Consider the following 20,515-nt stretch of genomic DNA (forward strand, 5'->3'; position numbering starts at 1 on the left):
TTCTGGAGGGGGAGGTAGCGCATTCTACATGAGCTTCTCTGAAATGGTCTGGAAGAGGGCCGGGGGCATATTGGGGGCGCTGAGCAAGCGCAAACCCAGCTATGCTGCCCCTCAACACCCTGGGAAGAGAACATTCAGTTTCCAAATGTGCTGGAATGGTTGGGGGAGGGGTCATAATTACTGCTGGGACCAGAGTTGTCTTCACTTCCCCTAGGGGCCGTGGGAGTGAGGATTAAGACCCTGGCTCATGTGGTCCCTCCTTCTTCCATCTGCACTTCCTCCTCCTCCCTCCCCCCACAGCCCCCAAATAAATCCCAAGCCCCTCCCTTCGCCCGTCCCCAGGATCTGACGTGGGCTCGAAACCTTTCTCAGCTCTCCCTCCCGCAGCTCCAGTGCCCGAGCCTCGGCTCTCCAGGTTCTGCAACCCCCTCCTCTCCCCGCCAAGCCCCACTAGAGCACAGTAGGGACCCTCCCTATCCTCGACCACACCCTAGGTCCCCGGAAGCTGTTTTGCCTCGACCCACTCCCCCGGCTTAGAATCCAGCCAGCCTGGCGGACCCAGGTGCCTGAGCCAGAGGGTAACCCAGGCGACCCAGCTCCTTCGCCCTTCTTGGCCCCACCCGCTGCAGCCGGAGCCGCGCCCCCTCTCCCGCAGACAGGAGAGCTGAGGACAGAGGAGACCGGCCAAAGAGGGGTGGGCTCCAGGAGACCCCCAGCCCAGTTCTGCCCCTCCGTCCCAAAGGCAGAGACATTGTCTCCCTTGCTGCCAGTAGGAAAAAAAAAAATTAATAGGAAAGATAAAAGAAGACGGAGGAAAGGTGACAGCTAGATTATTTAGGAGAGGCGCAGAGGAGAGAAATTGGTGTGAGTCGCCATGGGGGCTCCCAGGGCCCAGCATCCGCCACCTCCCCAGCTGCTGTTCCTAATTCTGCTGAGCTGTCCCTGGATTCAGGGTAAGGACTTGCGTGCGTGGGGGTGGGCCCCCGGGAAGGCCCCCAGCTGGGTCCTATACCTTCCTTTCTCCGAACATCCTGCGCCTTCTGAGCTCCTGGGGGAGGGGAGGGGCACAGCTGACGGAGAAGGGGCAAGCCAGGGCTTTCCAGCTTGCACCTGGAGCCCCTAGCCCCATATATTGAGGAGTTGGGGAAATTAATGAGGTGAGCTTTTAGCAGCGTCTCAGGGGTTAAATCCAGGAAGAAGGGCTGGGGACGTTGTGGCGGGGCGGGGTGGGGGGGATGTCTGCGGAGGCGGCAGAAGCAGGCCGGGTACCAGGGTGGGAGATGGAGGTGCCGGGAGAGATGCCAGGCGCAGCACACACGAATGTTCTTGGACGTATGGACAAAGACAGATGAACAGAGGCAGTGCGCAGAGGCTAGATAGTCAATCCCCAACTCTGACCCCCCAGCGAGACTCCAGGGAAGGGGGCAGAGGCTGCAGAGAAAGAGAGGGAGGACCACACTGCAGAGACAGAAACCCAGAGAAAAAGCTGGACACTGCAGAAGCAAGGGCTGGGAGGTGCTGCCAGACCCTCCGCAGAGGCCCGGGGTTGGGGGGAGAGCATCACTGAGGGGAAAATGAAGGTAGCGCCCTGCCTCTTCTCTGCCCTGCTGGCTCTGTCCGAGGTGCTCACCGAAGGCCCACACAGCCTGGGGGAAAAGGGAGAGACGAAGGGATAGGAGTGTGATGGGCAGCTGGGAGCCCCTCCTCCAATCTTGGCTCTCAGCCCAGTCTGGGACCCTCTGAGCTCCTGCTGGCCCAGCTGACTGAGGAGAGAATAAGAGCTCTGGAAAAGATCTTTCTGGAGAAGGAAGGAGTGTGGGGCAGTGGAAGAGCTCGCACAACTTCATCTCCCAGGTCTGCCCCTGAAGGAGGAGGAGGCACTGCCGGAGCCTGGAAATGAGACCCCCACCGTAGCCTCTGAGGCCTTGGCAGAGCTGCTCCATGGAGCCCTGCTGAGGAGAGGCCCAGAAATGGGCTACCTGCCGGGTGAGGCCCCCAGAGTGGCAGGAGCAACATAGAGGCAGAGGGAGGGACATTAATTCAGGGAGATGGGGAGCCAGGCCAGTGATATTCAGAGAGACAGAGAGAGATGGTTCGAGAGAGTCAAAACTGGACATAGACAGTCAGAGAGCCAGAGAAATTGAGGTAGAATGATCAAGAAACAGCACAGAAAAACAGACAGATAGAAAGACAGATGGAAACTCAGAGAGCCAGAATCAGAGATAGAGTGGAAAAGAGACACAGAAAGAGAGAGAAATGCAGAGAGTAGTAGACCTAGAGTCATAAAATCAGAGAGGGATAAGAATACTAAACATAGACCAAGAGTTCTAGAGAGTGCAAAATAAAAAGAGGAAAGAGAAAGGGGTAACCGGGAGAGAGAGCCAGATCTGAATGGGGAGACAGAGAGAGAAGCTCAAGGAGACTGTCAGAGTGGAAGGGCCTGGACAGAGAGAAGAAAAGAAGGGGCTGGGGGGCAGGCTGTGGAAGCCTTGGGAGGAGGGGGGAAGTTTGGGTGGGGAAGGGAGAGGTGGGGGTCCTGCGCCTCGTGGGGGAGGTCTTTTGGGTTCAGTGGGGAACTCGCAGTGTCTCTTAGCCCTGATCCCCGACCGAGGCCCATCAATGTGCTCCTCCCGTTTCCTGACTTCCCTCGCACTGTCCCAGGATCTGATCCAGACCCCACACTAGCCACCCCTCCAGCCGGCCAGACTCTTGCAGCACCCTCCCTGCCACGGGCCACTGAGCCGGGCACAGGGCCTCTGACAACAGCCATAACCCCTAAGGAGGGCAGGGGGGCAGGCCCCACCGCGCCGGAGCTGCTGACCCCGCCCCCAGGAACTACGGCCCCGCCCCTTCCCGGTCCCGCCTCCCCAGGCCTGCCCCTCGGGCCTGAGGGAGGAGAGGAGGAGACCACGACCACCATCATCACCACGACAACTGTCACCACGACGGTGACCAGCCCAGGTGAGGCGATTGAAAGGGGATGTGGGAGAAGAGGAAGGTGTGGATGGGGGAGAGGCTGCCGGGAACGTGTGGAAGAAGAAGGGGTCTAGATGGGAGAGGGCCTTCTGCTTAATTATAATAAAGGCTAGCGTTGATACACCCTTACTATGTGCCAGCACTGTTCTATGTGTCTTATGTCTTACGACAGTTGAGGAAGGGAGTTCTGGGCACAGATGGGAGAGTGAGCATTGGATAAAGATGGTGAGGGGTGCTGGGGAGAAGACAGATGAGGACCCCCAGGGTTACTTGGCTGGGAGGGCAAGAACACAGAGATTCTCTCAACCCCAGCACTTATATCTCTTTAGTTCTGTGTAATAACAACATCTCCGAAGGTGAAGGGCATGTGGAGTCTCCAGGTTTAGGGAGCGCGGCCAGCCGAACCTTGGGGCTCCTGGACTGCACATACAGCATCCATGTCTACCCTGGCTACGGCATTGAGATCCAGGTAACTGGACTTAAGCATATGATTGTGAAACCTCCCAGCCCTTCCCTCCGGGCCCAGGGGTGTGCACGGGTTGGGCCTAGGAGCCAGAGAACTTGTTTTCTGACTCAGATGGACCTATTTTCTGAGGATCTCACAGACTCTCCTAAAGTTCTACAACTTGGCCAACGTTACCGTGGTTCTTGGTCTGCTACATACAGGGAAAAGGAAGGCAAGGGGCGGGGGAGCTTAGGGGGTCACACACCCCGGCTGACTTCCCTGGCGGGTCTGGGTCTGGCTTCTTTAGGTGCAGACGCTGAACCTGTCTCGGGAGGAGGAACTCCTGGTGCTGGCTGGTGGGGGTTCCCCAGGACTGGCCCCCCGACTCCTGGCAAATTCCTCCATGCTGGGAGAAGGACAGGTCCTTCGGAGTCCAACCAACAGGCTGCTCCTGCACTTCCAGAGCCCACGGGTCCCAAGGGGTGGTGGCTTCAGGATCCACTATCAGGGTGAGGAGTTCGGAGTGCTGGTGGGAGGGCAGGGGCCACACTGGGCACAGGGAACATCTTCAGGAGCCTTCTAAGCACAGGGTAATGTTGGGGCCTTTTCCTCCTGACTAGGACCATGGGGGGCAGAATCCTCGGAGGAGACCTATACACACTTATCTCACACACTCACAGACCTGTGCCTGGGTGTGCACACATCCAAGTGACAATTCATCCATTCACTCAGCAAATGTTTATTGAGTGCCCACTTCATACAGGCCCTGTGTTATCCTTGGAGAGAAGAATAAACAAGCCAGATGTAAAGGGAACTCAGAATCTAGGTAGGGAGTTGGACAAATAATCAGGATAATTATAATTCAGTGAGATAAGGACCCCCATCCCTATGATGGAGGAACCACTGTCAGAGAGAACAACTATCAAAGGGACCTAAATTTCCCCTATAAGGAATATGGGGACACCTCCTTGGAGGAGGTGATGACTAAGCTGACACCTAAGATGAGTTAGCTAGGGGAAGGGTGGGAGGGAGAGAAAGAGGAAGGCAGATGTCTAGATGGATGGAAAAACACATTCCAAGACCCAGAGAGGAGAAAAAAATGTGACCCCCTTGAGGAGTTGAGGTAATTCAGCATGGAAGATAGAATTGTCTTAGCTGTGTGACCTGGGGTGAGTTACTTAACCTTTCTGTGCCGCATTGTCTTATCTGAAAAATGGGGATCATAATACTTACTTTGTGGTATTATTAGGAAGATCAAATGAATCAATACACGTCAAGTGCTTAAAATAGTGTCTGGTACACAGTGAGGGCTCGAAAATGTCAGTCATTGCTATTACAGTAAAGCACAGAAAGTGCTGGGGAAGTAGGCCAAGAGGCTAGACTGGGAGGTAGGTTGTATTTGGATGACAAAGGGCCTTACCAGCTTCAGTGAGGAGTCCTTGGACTACTTTATCCTGCAGGGGAGGAGGAGACACTTCGAAATGTTTTAAGCAAGATAGTGACAGCCTCAGATTTGTGACCTAAAAAGATCCTGCTGACTTCTGGGGGTAGGAAGGAGGGGATGTATCTGCGCATGCTTGCATTTGCAAGCACCCACCCACAGACAGCCTACACACACGTGTACATCCATATTTGCCTGTGTGTATGGAAACCTTCCCACGATGCAATGTACATTCTAGCATATACGTGTACATGAGGCAAGGGGCCCAGCCCAAGGTCCCATTCCAGACACTGCTGCCGTCTCCAAAGTCCCTTCCTTTGCTCAGAAACAGAGAGGGAACTGTGTGTTGGGCCAGTGTCCCCTTCACTTCACCTCATGGCCTTGCTGCCCGCTTGTGAGCTCTGCTGACACCAGATCCCTTGTGACTTTATCCAGGACACAGACAACCCGTATCCCTTCCTCACACACTCTCCAGCCTCTCCTGAGGCCTCTGCTCTAGACTTGCCCCAGGAGGTAAGGCATGCACGGTGGAGATGCCCAGCAGCAGACCTACTCGTGGAGAGACCAGTGAGCCGGGGGACATGTAGTTGGTGGTCAGGGCCCGGTTGTTGGGGAGCAAGGGCATGCCTTGAAGGCCCAGAGCTGAGGGCTGGGCTTCAGATATTATAGGATGGCTTCCTGCTGGCTCCTTTAAGCAGCCACTTCCCTAGGGCATTGAAAATAGGACTCTTTAGATGAACTGGAACATTTGAGGAAGCAGGGCTATTGCATAAATGGGCCTTCATTACCTGCCTCCGTCTTCCCTGCTCTGCGGCTTCTGCAGGCACCTTTGGGATGGAGGCCCTGTTTAAGCCCTTCCCAATTTGCACTGGCTGGGCCCTCCAGTCCACAGTGGCCTCATTAGCTTCTCTGGAAGGTCAAAGGCTCCATCACCCCTCACCCCAAGTCCAGCAAACTTTCCCATTTACAAAACTCTTTCATCAACTCTTGTTTTGGTTGCTTCTCACAGCAGCCCTGGGGGTGGCCATTGTCAGCTCCATCTCTAAGAGGAAGAAAAAGCCTCAAAGCTCATATGGATTGCTCAGCCACCAGCAAATTCATTGCAGAGTCAGAAGTCAGATCTCCAAGTCCCTGACCCCTGGTCATTTATTAATTGAAGCTGGGGGGGGGGCGATTAACATTTTCTGAGTATTTTCTATGTTCCAGGTGCTTGATTCCAGGTTTCTTTTCTTTAAGGCCAATCCTCAATGATAGGAATTGTTATTGCCATTTACAGATGAAAGGTGAAGTCACCTGCTCAAGGCCATACAGCTAATAAGTTGTGAAACTAGAACTGGAACTTAGGTCTGCCCATCTCCAAATCCAGTGCTCTTTGCACTGTTCCACATTGCCTCTTGGCGGCATCAACTGATCAGCTAGGCTAGGTTTTTAGGAGACAAAATAAAAAACATTTGATTCAGTCTCACAATGGTAATAGGCAGGTGTTAATGTGATGATAAAATTATGCATGTGGATTGTGTTTAGGCAAAAAGAAAAAAAAAACTAACTCTGTGGGAAAGGGGAGGGGTCAGGAAGACTTCCTGGAGGAGGTGGTACTTAAGTTACTCCTTGAAAGATGAGGAACAGTGAGAAGAGAGCCTTTCAGGTAGGGGAAATTGTGTGGAAAATTATGGAAGTGGGACTGTAAGGAGTCACAGAACTGTATCGTGTGAGATGTATGGGCCGTGGGTGCTGAGAACTGAAGCTGGATGGGCTGGGCTGGAACTGGTTGTGGAAGGAGCTTGAATGTCAATCTAAAGCATTCAGACTTGATTCTGTTGGTCTTGGAGAGCCATCACAGAGGCTAAAGTTTATTCAAATCACTGTGCGGTTTTTTGGTTTGTTTTTTGTTTATTTGTTTGTTTTGTCCACTGCTCGGCTTGCAGGATCTTAGTTCCCTGACCAAGGATTGAACCCCTGCCCGGCAGTGAAATCGCCAAGTCCTAACCACTGGACCGCCAGGGAATTCCTAAATCCCTGTGTTCTAAAAGGCTGTTTTTATGTCTATCTTAGTAGACCATGAACTCCTGAAGGCAAGGCCTCAGTCTTTTTCACCTCTGACCCTAGGACCCAGCCAAGGAAATGCTTGTTGAATTTTGAAACAGGGAGAGACCAGGTCTCTTACAGAATCACTCAGGACTGGAGAGTCAGAAAAAGCAAAGGCCCAGGCAAGCTGGACCCTCTGCTAACCAGAGCCTGCCCCTCGTACAAGACCCAGCTTCGATGTACTTCCTCCAGGAAGCCCTTCTTAAAGAACTCTGCCTAGTCTTAAACAGAAACACAGAGCTCTGTCAGAATCAAGTTCAGAGTCTATCACTGATTACCAAGTCACTTTCTATTTGTTTGTTTTATCTCATATGTTTCCACAAGAATTTCAGGAGGCTTTCAAAAAAGAATGCAAACAATAAGATTAAATAGAATAAGTAAGAGGGAGTTCCCTGGCAGTCCAGTGGTTAGGACTCCACGCTCTCACTGCCAAGGGCCGTGGTTCAATCCCTGGTTGGGGAATTAAAATCCCACAAACCGTGTGGCGCAGCCAAAAAAAAAAAAAGAAAAAAAAAGAGAAAAATTGGCACCAGATAATGCTTATTAAATTTGAAAAAAGTAGAATGTGGATAGACAAGCCATTGTTACTAGGGACAAGGCTCAACCTGGTTCTGGGCTTCCTAGCAGCCAGTATGAAAAGAGAGATTACACAGTTCTCATTGCAGGAAAAAAGACAAACCAGTTCCTTAAGGAAAGCAAAGCTTTCCCTAGCACTTCACTTTCACTGGGGGATTCATTTAGGGGACACTGGGTATTAAGGTCTTTAATGACAGTATAGTCTGTTTCTAAAGGAGTTTCTTGTGACTCCTCTGGATGAAAGCTGAGGGTATAATACCACAGTGACACCCCAGTGGAAGAAAGTCTGTGTGTGTGGAGGGGAGAAAATGATCTGAGTCACTTAATAACTTGGAGCCTCAACTTCCACCCCTGGAAAGTGGGTCACAGCCTTTCTCTGACTACCTCAAAAGCACTGCGTGAACTCATTTTGGAAGCTGAACAAGCTCTGCAAATACTATTTGCTATTATTAGAGCTGAATGGGGTTCAGAGTGGTCAATTGATTTGCCTGAGTTCACACAGTAAATGGGTGCTAGGGTCCAAAACTTCTTTGAGGCTCAGGTTTCTCATCTGTAAAATGGGGGCCAAAGTGGGTAGATTACAAAGATTAGGGGAGATAAGGGATGTTGACATTACCTCTTCATGAGACAGTGTGTCCATGTAAGGACTCCAGTATGGAGCCAGTTTGTGCCCTGGAGAGTGAGGGGGACCTGGAAAGAGGGGAGGAAATGCTGGGGAACCAGTGAGAGAGGATGGCCTGGGAGAGTGAATCCTCTTTCTCCTGCCCTGCCTGATCCAGCCTACCTCTTGAGCTGCGGCTTCCCTCCCCGGCCAGCCCATGGGGATGTGAGTGTGACAGACCTTCACCCTGGAGGCACTGCCATCTTCCACTGTGATTCGGGCTATCAGCTGCAGGGTGAGGAGACCCTCATCTGCCTCAATGGTACCCGGCCAGCCTGGAGCAGTGAACCCCCCAGCTGCATGGGTGAGTCTCTACCACAATAGGTGTGGTTTTCTGTCCTGGGAGCCCCACTGGAGGGTCCTACCTTGGGGGTCTCTATCTTTGGGAACACCCATCTTGAAGGGGTTTTTACCCTGAAGAGTCCCTATCCTGAGGTCTCCATTTGGAGCTCTTCACCTTGAGGGTCTCAATCCTTGGAGTCTCCATCCTTGGGTGGGGCTCACCATCTGGGGAAGTGCCACCTCGGGGTGGGGGGTGGGGGTTCCTTTTTTTTTTTTTTTTTTTTTGGCCATGCCACATGGCTTGTGGGAATTTAGGTCCCTGACCAGGGATCAGACCTGTGCTCCCTGCAGTGGAAGCGCAGAGTCCTGACCACTGGACCACAGGGAATTCCTGGAGGGTTCCCATTTGGGGAGTCTTCATCCTGGGATCCTATCCTGAGTATTTTCCATCTGAGAGCTTCAGTTTGGGGGACTTCCCCATAACTCCCCACCCCAGGGTGTCCACATCTGGGGAGTCTTCATTTTGATGGAATCTCCATCCTGGGGGAGGGGGGTGTCCATCCTAGGGTTTTTCTATTCCAAGGCTGGTTCCTCACCTGGTAGTGGCCTGAAAAAAGTCCTGGGGTGAGCCTGTAGGGCAGAGGTCATCCCAAGGCCAGGTCCCAGGCAAAGGTGTGGGTGCAATAGCTCTGCAGATGGGAAAAGGACAAGTCACCTTAACCTGCCCCCCTGCACCGTCCACAGCATCCTGTGGTGGCACCATCCACAACGCTACACTTGGCCGCATCGTGTCCCCTGAGCCTGGGGGAGCGGCAGGGCCCAACCTCACCTGCCGTTGGGTCATCGAAGCAGCTGAGGGACGCCGGCTGCACCTACACTTTGAGAGAGTCTCCCTGGATGAGGACAACGACCGGTGAGGGTCTGGGCCTTGCGTCAGAGGTCCTCACTTCAAGGAAATAGGGAGGCTGCAATAGACAGTCAGACAGACGCGGGGGGAATCCCATTTGGGATCTATGTCAAATGCGGGTTAGTCCTTCCCCTTTCTTAGGCAGTATAGCTGTGCAAACTGAGACAAATCACTTAACCTCTCTGTGCTTCAGTTTTCTCATCTGTAGAATGGAGATAATAGTACCTCCCTCTTAAGGTTTCTGTGAGGACAAATGCATTAAGATATGTAAAGTGCTTGGAATGGTGCCTAGCACACAGTAAGCACTATAAATGTGTTTGCCAACGTCATCATCATTATTCTCACTCTTTATCTAGCAAACTAGTATCCCAGCTCTGACATTAGTTGCTATGTGTAGCTGGACAGGTTACTTACTCTTTCTGTGCCTCAATTTTCTCATCTATAAAATGAGGGATAATATAGTATCTAACTCAAGGGTTCTTGTGAGAATTAAGTGAGATAAAATGTGTAAAAGCTTAGAAGAGTACATGGCATATAGTTAATGTTTGAAAATAATAGCTACGAAATTAAGTTAGGAGAGCAGGCAAGAGGTGAGGCAGCTTCTGAGGGGAAGCTGAGCTCCTGGCCACCTCTGTCCATCCCAGGCTGATGGTGCGCTCAGGGGGCAGTCCCCTATCCCCGGTGATCTATGACTCGGACATGGATGATGTCCCAGAGCGGGGTCTCATCAGTGATGCCCAGTCCCTCTATGTGGAGCTGCTTTCAGAGACACCTGCCAATCCCCTGCTGCTAAGCCTCCGATTTGAAGGTAACTGCCCTTCCCCTGAGGCCCCACCTGCCGCACCTTCCCCTCTTCCTACGCCCAGGCATGGTCACAAGCACATAATCCATCTCTGCTTATCTCCACGTTTGGATTCCTGAAAACTGACTTGTCTCCCCATCCCAAATCGACAAGGACACATTCTAATTCCCTGAGGTGGTCTTTTCTACTTAAGCTTCAAGTGTGGCTGGATCCAGGTACACAGCCAAGAGACCAGTTACTTAAATCTCTCCATTCTTTCCTCTCGGTTGGCTTCATTCTCAGGCAGACTTTCAGTCTGTTGTGTACCTAGCAGTTACAGATTTACATACCAACAACTTTAGCAACCCCATCAGAGAGAAAGCATACCACTTTCCTAAGAGCTTTAACAAAAATGCCAGGAAAGGCTTTCATTGCCCTGGCTTAGGTCATCTATCTATGCCTGAGCCAATCACTGTAGCTAGGGGCAGGTAGTGTTATGATTGGCAGATCCACATCACATGGCCATCCCTGGTTGGCTCCAACTGAATCTCATGGACTGGAAGTGGGGAGGACATGTGACCCAAAATGAAAATAGGAGTGCTGTTAACAGACAAAGGGGACTGGATGCTGGATAGGTAGGAAGGAAGGAAGTCAGTGATCATGGGAGGAGGCATTTGAACTGGGACTTACAGGATAGAGAGAATTTTAAAAGAGGAAGATTGGGAATGAGCATCTCAGGTGAAAGGAACAGTGTGAGCAACAGTAAAGAGGTAGAGAAAAGCCTGTTATGTTTGGGAAACAGAGAGTTTCACTGTGGCTGGAGCAGAGGATTTGTGTAAACAGTAGCAGGAAAGAGACAAAGCAAGTAAAATGCTCAGAGATGGGAGGGGCTAGTTTCTGGTATGAATCAAGGGAGAAAGGGAATTGGCACTTGGCCCTGATGGATGCATAGGATTTGGACATGACACCTTATCAGGTTAAGTAATGGTGAAACAGAAGAGTGGATCTGAAAAATAAATTGCATTTTAGATTCTGAGAGTGCAAAGAGAATTTCTAGGTTTGAGGCCTGTCTCCATGGTTGTGGGCCACTGCTGCTCCATGGGTTTCAGACTCTTTCTGTATCATAGGCACCTGAGCCTTACCTGAGTCTAAGATATGATCAGATGGGCAAAAACTAAAACACTCTACAAATGTTAATTTTTTTGCTGACTTAGACCAAAGTTAAAACTGAGTAGCTTTTGTGTTTGCCTCACTTTTGGATTCTAGCCACAGTATGGATAATCAGGGTTGATCAGAAACCAACGGTTATTTTTGAGGAGCGAACACACCTACATGAGCCAGGTCTCCAAAGGCACCGTTTCCCCCCACTCCATTGCAGCTTCCAGAGCCAAGTGTATCTGGCTGGGAATCAAGGAATCCGGGCTTGAGGTCTGGTTCTGCCACTGCCCTACTGTGTGACATGGAGCACATGGCTTTTTGTCTGTGGACCTGGTGTCCTCATCTGTAGAATAGTGGCTGGGACTTGACTGACCTTGGGGTTTCTGTCCAGAGGCCGGGGAGCTAACATAAATATGTGAATGAGGAATGTTAGGGTTTGGGGGAAACTGGAAAGTGAAAGCTAAGCCCAAAGGCTTTCCATTTTAAATAGCCCACTGGGGGGCCAAACCACACTGGAATTCAGCCTGGTTCCCCAGTCTGAGATCCTTGGAGGCCTGTCCTAATGCTTAATTCCTGTGACTGACTCCTCTCTAGCCTTTGAGGAAGATCGCTGCTTTGCCCCCTTCCTGGCACATGGCAATGTCACCACCACGGACCCTGAATACCGCCCAGGGGCACTGGCCACCTTCTCGTGCCTCCCAGGATATGCCCTGGAGCCCCCTGGCCCCCCCAATGCCATCGAATGTGTGGATCCCACAGAACCCCACTGGAATGACACAGAGCCAGCCTGCAAGGGTGAGCGTGCCGCCTTCCCTGCCTCCCCAGAACATCCTTCAGTTCACAGACTACCCCCTGAGCTGGGGATCCTAGGAAGGCCGTTCAGGAAGGAGAACCTAGTAAACTCAGGATCAATCTCTGTCCCTTTCAGAGGCTTAGTTTTCTTAGCTGAGCAGTTGATGGGCTTGTTACAGAGTTCAGGGGTCATAACCCAAATATCTTCAAGAGCTAGATTGGGCTAAGTCATGGATTGGGTGGTAATGCATAGGCTGGAGACTGGGCGGGGTTAGTTAAGAGTGGGGCGGGGGATTGGACACAACAGGACTAGACGTGGCAAGAATCAGGTGGGTAATAGATAATAGGAAACCGGGGAGGCAGTCTGGTGCACACAGTTGGGAGTGGTGAGGATCGTAGCGAAATAGAGACTGCATGCCCACCTGGGTCCTGAATCTGACACCCTTTCTATCCTAGCCATGTGTGGAGGGGAGCTGTCAGAGCCAGCTGGTGTGGTCCTCTCTCCGGATTGGCCCCAAAGCTATAGCCCCGGCCAAGATTGCGTGTGGGGTCTGCATGTCCAGGAAGAGAAGCGCATCTTGCTTCAAGTTGAGATGTATGTTTGGGTACTGCAGAGGGTGCAATGGGTGTGGGCTCAGCCAAGTGTGGTATGACAATACACTGGCCTGCATTATGAGCCTGGCTGGCTCGAGTGTCTACACGAGATTCGGTGAATATATGTTCGGATGAAAGAAGTGGCTAAGGATTCAGGATAGGGATGTGGGACATCAGGTAGACCCAGGTACAAATCACTTATTGGTCAGGCAACCTTGGACAAGTAAATGGGGTAATGCAGCCTTCCTCGGGGACTATTGTGAAAAAGGGGCTCTGGCCTGAAGTCTCACTCTGGCTGTTTCTGAGGCCCCCCTGGAGTGATTTCCAGGGACCCAGGCCCAAGCTGTTGCATCAGCGGCATCACACAAGGTGGGCATGGGTGTGCGGGAAATCCAGTGAGCTACTTTGGTGTGAGGCGGTCATGTGCCTGGACAGAACCAGAAGTGGGCGTGGCTCAAAAAGCATGTACTCGGTTGGGGCCTAGAGTTGGGCTGGGTGGTAATGAGCATGGTCTGTGATTGGTCAGAGCTGGAGTTGAGCCTGGCTGTGCATCATCTGGTGATGGAGGAGGGACTGGGAAGTGGGAGGCGTCAACAATGATCAGGGTTGGGGATTGGGAAGCAGGAGCCGGGAGGAGCCACAGACCAAATGGAACCTGGAGCGACTAGCGTGGAGGAGAAGCCCATAACTGATCCAAACTGAGGCCTGGGATTGGAGAATGTAGGGCGGGACTGGAGAGTAGGCAAGGTTGCTAATGAGCTGAGTTAGTGATTGGGCAGAACCAGATGGGAGGGGCCGATCGTAACCCAGCCCCCGTGTCTGGTCCCACTCCCTCCAGCTTGAATGTGCGCGAAGGGGATATGCTGACACTGTTCGATGGGGACGGTCCCAGTGCCCGAGTCCTGGCCCAGCTGCGAGGGCCTCAACCGCGCCGCCGCCTCCTCTCCTCTGGGCCCGACCTCACGCTGCAGTTCCAGGCACCGCCCGGACCTCCAAACCCGGGCCTGGGCCAGGGTTTCGTGTTGCACTTCAAAGGTACCGAGGCCTAGGGTCCCGAGATGGGAAGGGGTCCCCCAGGTCAGAGAGGCCCCCGAGGCTGGAATGGCGCCCTGGGTCGCAGGACAGCCTCCAAACTCGCCGTCTCTCCCCTGCAGAGGTCCCGAGGAACGACACGTGCCCCGAGCTGCCGCCCCCGGAATGGGGCTGGAGGACGGCTTCCCACGGGGACCTGATCCGGGGCACTGTGCTTACTTATCAGTGCGAGCCTGGCTATGAGCTGCTTGGGTCGGACATTCTCACCTGCCAGTGGGACCTGTCCTGGAGCGCAGCGCCGCCCGCCTGCCGAAAGAGTGAGCCCGGGCCCCGCCCTAATCCTCTCGTGGCTCCGCCCCTGCCCACCTGGGTTTCACGGCTCTGCTTGGGCTCCGCCCACCCCCTATGCGCCCCGCCTCCGTATGTTCTTGTTCCCGCCCCTGTTCTGTCTGGACCCATCCCTTCGCTCGAGGTCCTGCCTAGATCTTCCTCAGGCCCCAACCATATGTCCAGTGGGTTCCACTCCTCTGTTCCTCGGTGTCCCGAAACTGTACCCTCTGGTCCCCACTCTCATCTTCCCAGGGCTGCATCCCTCTCTCTTGCACTGTTCTGGGTCCTGAACCTGGTTCTTCTGGGTTCCTCCCCCATCGTCTCCTGGCCCTGCCTCTGCCCAGTCTGAGTCCCGCCCCCCTGCCCCCCTGCCCCCCCCCCCCCCCCGCCTGCCCCGTCATCTCTTTTCTTGTTCTAGGCCTTGCTCCAGTCTCTCAGTCCCCAACCCTTGACATTATGGGGAGTCACTTTGCAGTGGCCTAGGCTTGTCAGAGAGCTCGGTTTATTTTATTTTATTTACTTTTATTTTTTTAATAAATTTATTTATTTATTCATTTATTTATTTATTTTTTGCTGAGTTGGGTCTTCGTTGCTGCACGAGGGCTTTCTCTAGTTGCGGCGAGCGAGGGATACTCTTCGTTATCCTGCGGTGCGCAGTCTTTTCATTGCGGTGGCTTCTCTCGATGCGGAGCATGGGCTCTAGGCATGTGGGCTTCCGTAGTTGTGGCTCGTGGGCTCTAGAGCACAGGCTCAGTAGTTGTGGCGCACGGGCTTAGTTGCTCTGCGGCATGTGGGATCTTCCCGGACCAGGGCTCGAACCCGTGTCCCCTGCATTGGCAGGCGGATTCTTAACCACTGCACCACCAGGGAAGCCCGTCGGTTTATTTTAATTCCGTTATTAAAGTCCCATGATGTGTTGGGGCTGGAGTTATGCGGAGGTGTTGGGGACTCTCCCTACCCTGACAGAGCTCACAGTCTGGGACAGGGACAGATACTTACTCAGGATATTAGAGTGGTAACCGCTGGGTGACTTCAGGCAAGGCACTTAACATCTCTGAGGCTTTGGCTTCTTCCTCAGTGAAGTAGGAATAGAGGATTGTGAAAAGCAAATGAAAAGCTTTTCACGTTAGTGCCTGGTGCAGGTAAACAGTGAGTAAGTAGTAGTTGCTATAAGTATGAAGAAGGGCTGTAGGAAGAGGGGTGGGTTAATTGTCCCAGGGATACAGCAGGAGATTTCACAGAGGAGGTGACATTCAAAGGAGCTGGGAGAATTTATCTTTTAGAAGAGCAGAAAAGGGTGGCATCTTGTCACTTCCTCCAAATTTCTGGAAGCCTGTCACCAGGATATAGGATTGTAGGTCTTTCACCTGGCCCCTAGGAGCAACGGTGGGACCAATGAGGATAAGTTTCAGGAAGCCAGATTTGGACTGGACACAAGGAAAACTTTCTAGTTGACACAGCTCCCCATCCCTGGAAGGAGTCACAGGATGTCCAATCTGGAACCCAGACCGCACGGGGCAGGGACAAGAAGGGATGGAAGCGGGGCCCAGAGGGGATAGGGCGTAGCCCAACTGCCCAAGACTCAGTAGGGACCCTGCCCAAGGCAGCACATGGAGCCTTCAGCTGAGCTGAGCCCTAAGTCTCTGAATCTCAGCCCAGTGCTCCCTGGCTGTGACCCTGAACAGTTCCAGCTTTGCCACTCCCTGGCTGAGTGACCACAGACCAGTCATTTGACTGCCCTGAGCCCTGAGCCCCAAGGGAGGTGATAGTGACGCTGACCTCTCTGAGATCATCAGGGTGTATGATATCATGTTTGTAAAACATTTTAGCGAGGTGCCTTGCTCAGGTCTATATATAAGAAATGGCTTTGATTGGGATTCTTCCACAGCAAGGTTGTAAACAAATGCCCGCAGAGGCCAGGCAGGCAATACAAGTGAGCAGAAGGGGCTGGGGATGACGGGAATGAGGGGAGCAGGAGGTCTGGGCCCCTCTGAAGAGGGCAGCTGCTCTGCTGCTGATGACTTGCCATGCAGGGCTGACACGGTTGGGATTTAGCTGGTTTGCTCTGGTTGAGTGGTTCAATATTTCAAATTTCACCCTACGATGGGGGCCCAGGTTGCCCCAAACATTCTGTTTTCTGGAAGAAACCTGCTATGTAAAATGCATTGAATTTTAAGTTTTCCAACTCCTGCTCTGTTCATTCTGAGGAAGGAGTGGGAGGTGTGTGCAGAGTGTTGCCCAGAGGAGATGGCCCACGACTCAGGCGTCTCCCAGCTCTAAGCTTCTGGCAGATCTTTTAAGGGCCTGGCTCCCCCTGACTTTGCCCTCCTGCCAACAGTCATGACTTGTGCCGATCCTGGTGAGATCACCAACGGGCACCGCACCACCTCAGATGCCGGCTTTCCTGTTGGCTCCCACGTCCAGTACCGCTGTCTGCCGGGGTACAGCCTGGAGGGGGCGGCCGTGCTCACCTGCTACAGCCGGGACACGGGCACGCCCAAGTGGAGCGACCGGGTCCCCAAGTGCGCCTGTGAGTCTGGGGACACCCTAGGATGGGTGGCTGGGTGGCCTGCTCAACGGTGCAGCTGGCCCATGACTGACCTCTTCCCTGCAGTGAAGTACGAGCCGTGCCTGAACCCCGGGGTGCCAGAGAACGGCTATCAGACATTGTACAAGCATCACTACCAGGCGGGCGAGTCTCTGCGCTTCTTCTGCTATGAGGGCTTTGAGCTCATTGGCGAGGTCACCATCACCTGTGTGCCCGGGCACCCCTCACAGTGGACCAGCCAGCCCCCACTCTGCAAAGGTGCCTGGGCAGGCAGGGCAGGAGGGGGCACAGCAGTGTCCAGGATGTGACAGGGCTGGGAAAGTCAGGTAGCAAATTCGAGACCCTGCCGAGCTCCCCATCCACTTTCTATGGGCTCTAATTATCAGAGGTATAGCCAAAAGCCCTGGAGAAGTTCAAGGTCATGGAATTATCCTAAGGGAAGTAGTAGAGGGGGCTTTGGTTTGGCAGTCCCTTGCCCTCCGAATAGGTCTCAGTTTCCGTATTTTTGACAAATCCTACAGACCTGGTTGGTTTAGACTGCCCAGGGGTCTGGAGGAGGAGGACCGAGGCCCTGCTCTGACTGTTCCTCCCCTGTCCCCAAGGGAAGGATCGAGTTTAGGTTGAGCAGAGGGCAGAGAATCCAGGCTGTCCAGCCCGGCCCCACTGGGCTCCCGGCCCTCTACCCAGCCTCCTTCCCTCCCTGGCTCAGACCCCGTCCCCTCCTCCTCCTCTCCCTGCAGTGGCCTATGAGGAGCTCCTGGACAACCGAAAACTGGAAGGTCAGTGAGGGCACAGGTGGAGACCCAGGCCTGGCCAAGTTGGGAGGGCAAGGCAGAGGCCGGGGGCAGGAGGCCAGGCCCCCGGTGGGGTGAGGCCCAGGGTTCAGGGCCCAGGGCAGGAGGCTGGGAGAGCCCAGGGCTGGGCCCAGCCCCAGATCACTGGCCTCTCCTCCTCCTTCCAGTGAGCCAGACCACCGACCCGTCACGGCAGCTAGAGGGTGGGAACCTCGCCTTGGCCATTCTGCTGCCCCTAGGCTTGGTCATCGTCCTCGGCAGTGGCGTTTACATATACTACACCAAGTAAGTACATAACTCAGGGAGCTGCTGGCCAGGGCAGACGTCCTGCCTGCCTGGCACAGAAGCCCGGGTGAGGGGGGGTTGGGGGCTCACTTCTCGATAAGCCCCTCTATCTCCTTCCTTTCCCAGGCTACAGGGAAAATCCCTCTTCGGCTTCTCAGGCTCCCATTCCTACAGCCCCATCACGGTGGAGTCAGACTTCAGCAATCCACTGTATGAAGCTGGGGTGAGCCCTTCCCCTACCCCTGGAGTGCCACATCCCTCAGCTCCCCTGGGACTCTATAACCTTCTCTCAAAGTCTTTGTAATATCTGTCTTGGGAATTGCAAACTCAGCTGCCTACAAAGGCCACGTCAATGAACAAAGCCAAGTCAGGTGGGCCAATCGGGAGTGGTAAGGACTGTGACCAACTGGAAAGCTTGTACCCCATCCAGTCCATGGAGGAAACCTAAGCCCAACTGCCAGACCTTCCAACTGTTCAAGACAATCCAGAAATTTAGATTTTTATGTGACTTTAAGATACTGTAGGATGAACCAAATACACCCATTGGCCAGATTCAGCCCCATTCCCACCCCATGGTCCCCAAACTCCCAGTGATCTATGTTATTTTAAAAACACAGAGTCTTTCCCCTTCCTTGTGGATGCCTCCTCCACCTCCATCCCATTCTAGTGACTGATGCCATCTCTCTGTTTCCAGGATACACGAGAGTATGAAGTTTCCATCTGAACACCAAGACTAAGGCTGCAGGACCCAGGACGCCCCTCCTCTCCTCATTCTGGGCAGGAAGGAGTACAGGACCTGGCCTCTGGCTCCCTTCCTCCCTGCTGTGTAAATAATCTCCTGGTCCCACGAGGGGGCTTTGATGGCCCTGGGGACCCTACAGTAAATAAACCAGCATCCTGTGCCCAAAGCGTCCTCTTCTCAGTTGCCAAACAAGGGGCCTGCTCCCCACTCACTCTACCCCCTTTTGGACCCTAGGAGGGGAACTCAGCCCCTGATGCAACTCCTGGGGACCCTCCAGCCCAGGGCATCCCACAAGGACTACCCAAGAGCTCTGCTGTTCCCTTGGTCATGAAGGCTCTGCCCTTCCCAGATGCTCTGTCCCTGGGCCTAACCGCTGACCCTTGGAGGGTCAGAAGAAGAGGGATGAAGGGGAGAGCTGGGACAAGGCCCCTACCCCCTTCCTGCCATGTCCCCTACCCACAGTCTCCCCACCTTTGCTTCTGGATTTTCGTTTTTGAGCAATAAACAGAAAATCTCCATTTGTAACTGGGCTGGTGGGGTGTGGGAAGGTGGGTCACAGAGCACTGGAGATGGTGATGGTGGCCTCTCTGGAAAGAGGGCTGGGGAGAGAGGAACACTTGGGGAAAAAGATGGAAATTTAAGATTGCACACAGGGCAGTGTTGAAGGGGCTGGCCTGGGGTCAAAAAGCCTGACTTTGGGCTCAGCCTCTGGAGGACCAGCTGGGCCCACTCCTGGCCTCAGCAGTCTCTCCACAGGGCTTGGCGTTTCCAGGCTCTTCTAGCTGGGTGATAAATGACAGTAGCTGCCTCTCCGCCTTCACTGTTTGGCAGGTGACAAACAGCGCTCAGTTTGTTTCATGACCAGTTGACCTAAAAGTCAACCCCCTTTTGAGAAATCTTGTACCCATCCAAGTGTACCATTTTTCCCCCCAATCTTTTTGGCATTTATTTATTTTTGGCTGCGTTGGGTCTTCGTTGCTACGCGTGTGCTTTTCTCTAGTTGTGACGAGCAGCGGCTACTCTTTGTTTGGTGCGCGGGCTTCTCATTGCGGTGGCTTCTCTTCTTGTGGAGCACGGGCTCTAGGCGCGCGGGCTTCCGTAGTTGTGGCTCGCGGGCTCTAGAGCGCAGGCTCAGTAGTTGTGGCACACGGGCTTAGTTGCTCTGCAGCACATGGAATCTTCCCGGACCAGGGCTCGAACCCGTGTCCTCTGCATTGGCAGGCAGATCCTTAACCACTGCGCCACCAGGGAAGTCCTTTTTGGCTTTTTTTTTTTTTTTTTTTTTGCGGTACGCGGGCCTCTTACTGTTGTGGCCTCTCCCGTTGCGGAGCACAGGCTCCAGACGCTCAGGCTCAGCGGCCATGGCTCACGGGCCCAGCTGCTCTGTGGCATGTGGGATCTTCCCGGACCAGGGCACGAACTCGTGTCCCCTGCATCGGCAGGCAGACTCTCAACCACTGCGCCACCAGGGAAGCCCCCTTTGTGGCATTTTAAGCATATCTGCTGTTATGTGTCTACCAAGTATTAGATTTGTAGCTTTTCATAAACAATGAGCTTGTTTGGTTTCCCATGGGTGTCCTTTTCTACTTTACTTTTGAACGTTATAGAGAATTTACAGCCTGTTTGTCTTTTTTTTTTTTTTTTTTCTGCATTGGGTCCTCGTTGCTGCGCGCAGGCTCTCTCTAGTTGTGGCGAGCGGGGGCTACTCTTCGTTGAGGTGCTTGGGCCTCTCATTGCAGTGGCTTCTCTTGTTGCAGAGCATGGGCTCTAGGAGCGCGGGCTTCAGTAATTGTGGCATGCGGACTCAGTAGTTGTGGCTCAAGGGCTCTAGAGTGCAGGCTCAGTAGTTGTAGCGCACGGGCTTAGTTGCTCCGCGGCATGTGGGATCTTCCCGGACCAGGGCTCGAACCCGTGTCCCCTGCATTGGCAGGCGGATTCTTAACCACTGTGCCACCAGGGAAGCCTCAGCCTGTTTGTCTTAAAGTCTTTCTCCAAATCAACTGAATTTTCCTTAATTAAAATTTTATAATTAAATATAATGAAACATTTTTAGGACACTCAAAAGAGGATTGGATTTTAGAACACG

At 53.2% G+C, this 20,515-nt stretch overlaps 1 protein-coding gene across 7 annotated transcripts; it reads left to right on the forward strand.

Moving 5' to 3' along the window:
- Positions 1-344: 344 nt before the first annotated feature.
- On the forward strand, positions 345-19,490 carry SEZ6L2 (seizure related 6 homolog like 2). Of its 7 annotated transcripts, XM_029221555.1 has the most exons (19): positions 345-415; positions 839-953; positions 1,855-1,986; positions 2,662-2,961; positions 3,306-3,445; positions 3,729-3,930; positions 8,303-8,488; positions 9,211-9,379; positions 10,018-10,181; positions 11,907-12,107; positions 12,561-12,699; positions 13,537-13,733; positions 13,853-14,047; positions 16,399-16,590; positions 16,675-16,866; positions 17,349-17,387; positions 17,570-17,687; positions 17,814-17,910; positions 18,382-18,954. In XM_029221555.1, exons 2-19 carry the CDS (start codon positions 875-877, stop codon positions 18,409-18,411), a joined length of 2,772 nt encoding a protein of 923 aa, XP_029077388.1. In that variant the 5' UTR covers positions 345-415; positions 839-874; the 3' UTR covers positions 18,412-18,954. The 7 variants fall into 7 exon arrangements, with proteins under 7 accessions (XP_029077388.1, XP_029077392.1, XP_029077387.1 ...); XM_029221559.1 differs by lacking the exon at positions 345-415 and having other exon boundaries at positions 621-953; positions 2,872-2,961; positions 18,382-19,490; XM_029221554.1 differs by lacking the exon at positions 345-415 and having other exon boundaries at positions 621-953.
- The last annotated feature ends 1,025 nt before the right edge of the window (positions 19,491-20,515 follow it).

The sequence above is a fragment of the Monodon monoceros genome, unplaced genomic scaffold (genome assembly GCF_005190385.1).
Source record: "Monodon monoceros isolate NGI ecotype Baffin Bay Population unplaced genomic scaffold, NGI_Narwhal_1 Super_Scaffold_13, whole genome shotgun sequence".
In the NCBI taxonomy this organism is placed as follows: Eukaryota; Metazoa; Chordata; class Mammalia; order Artiodactyla; family Monodontidae; genus Monodon; species Monodon monoceros.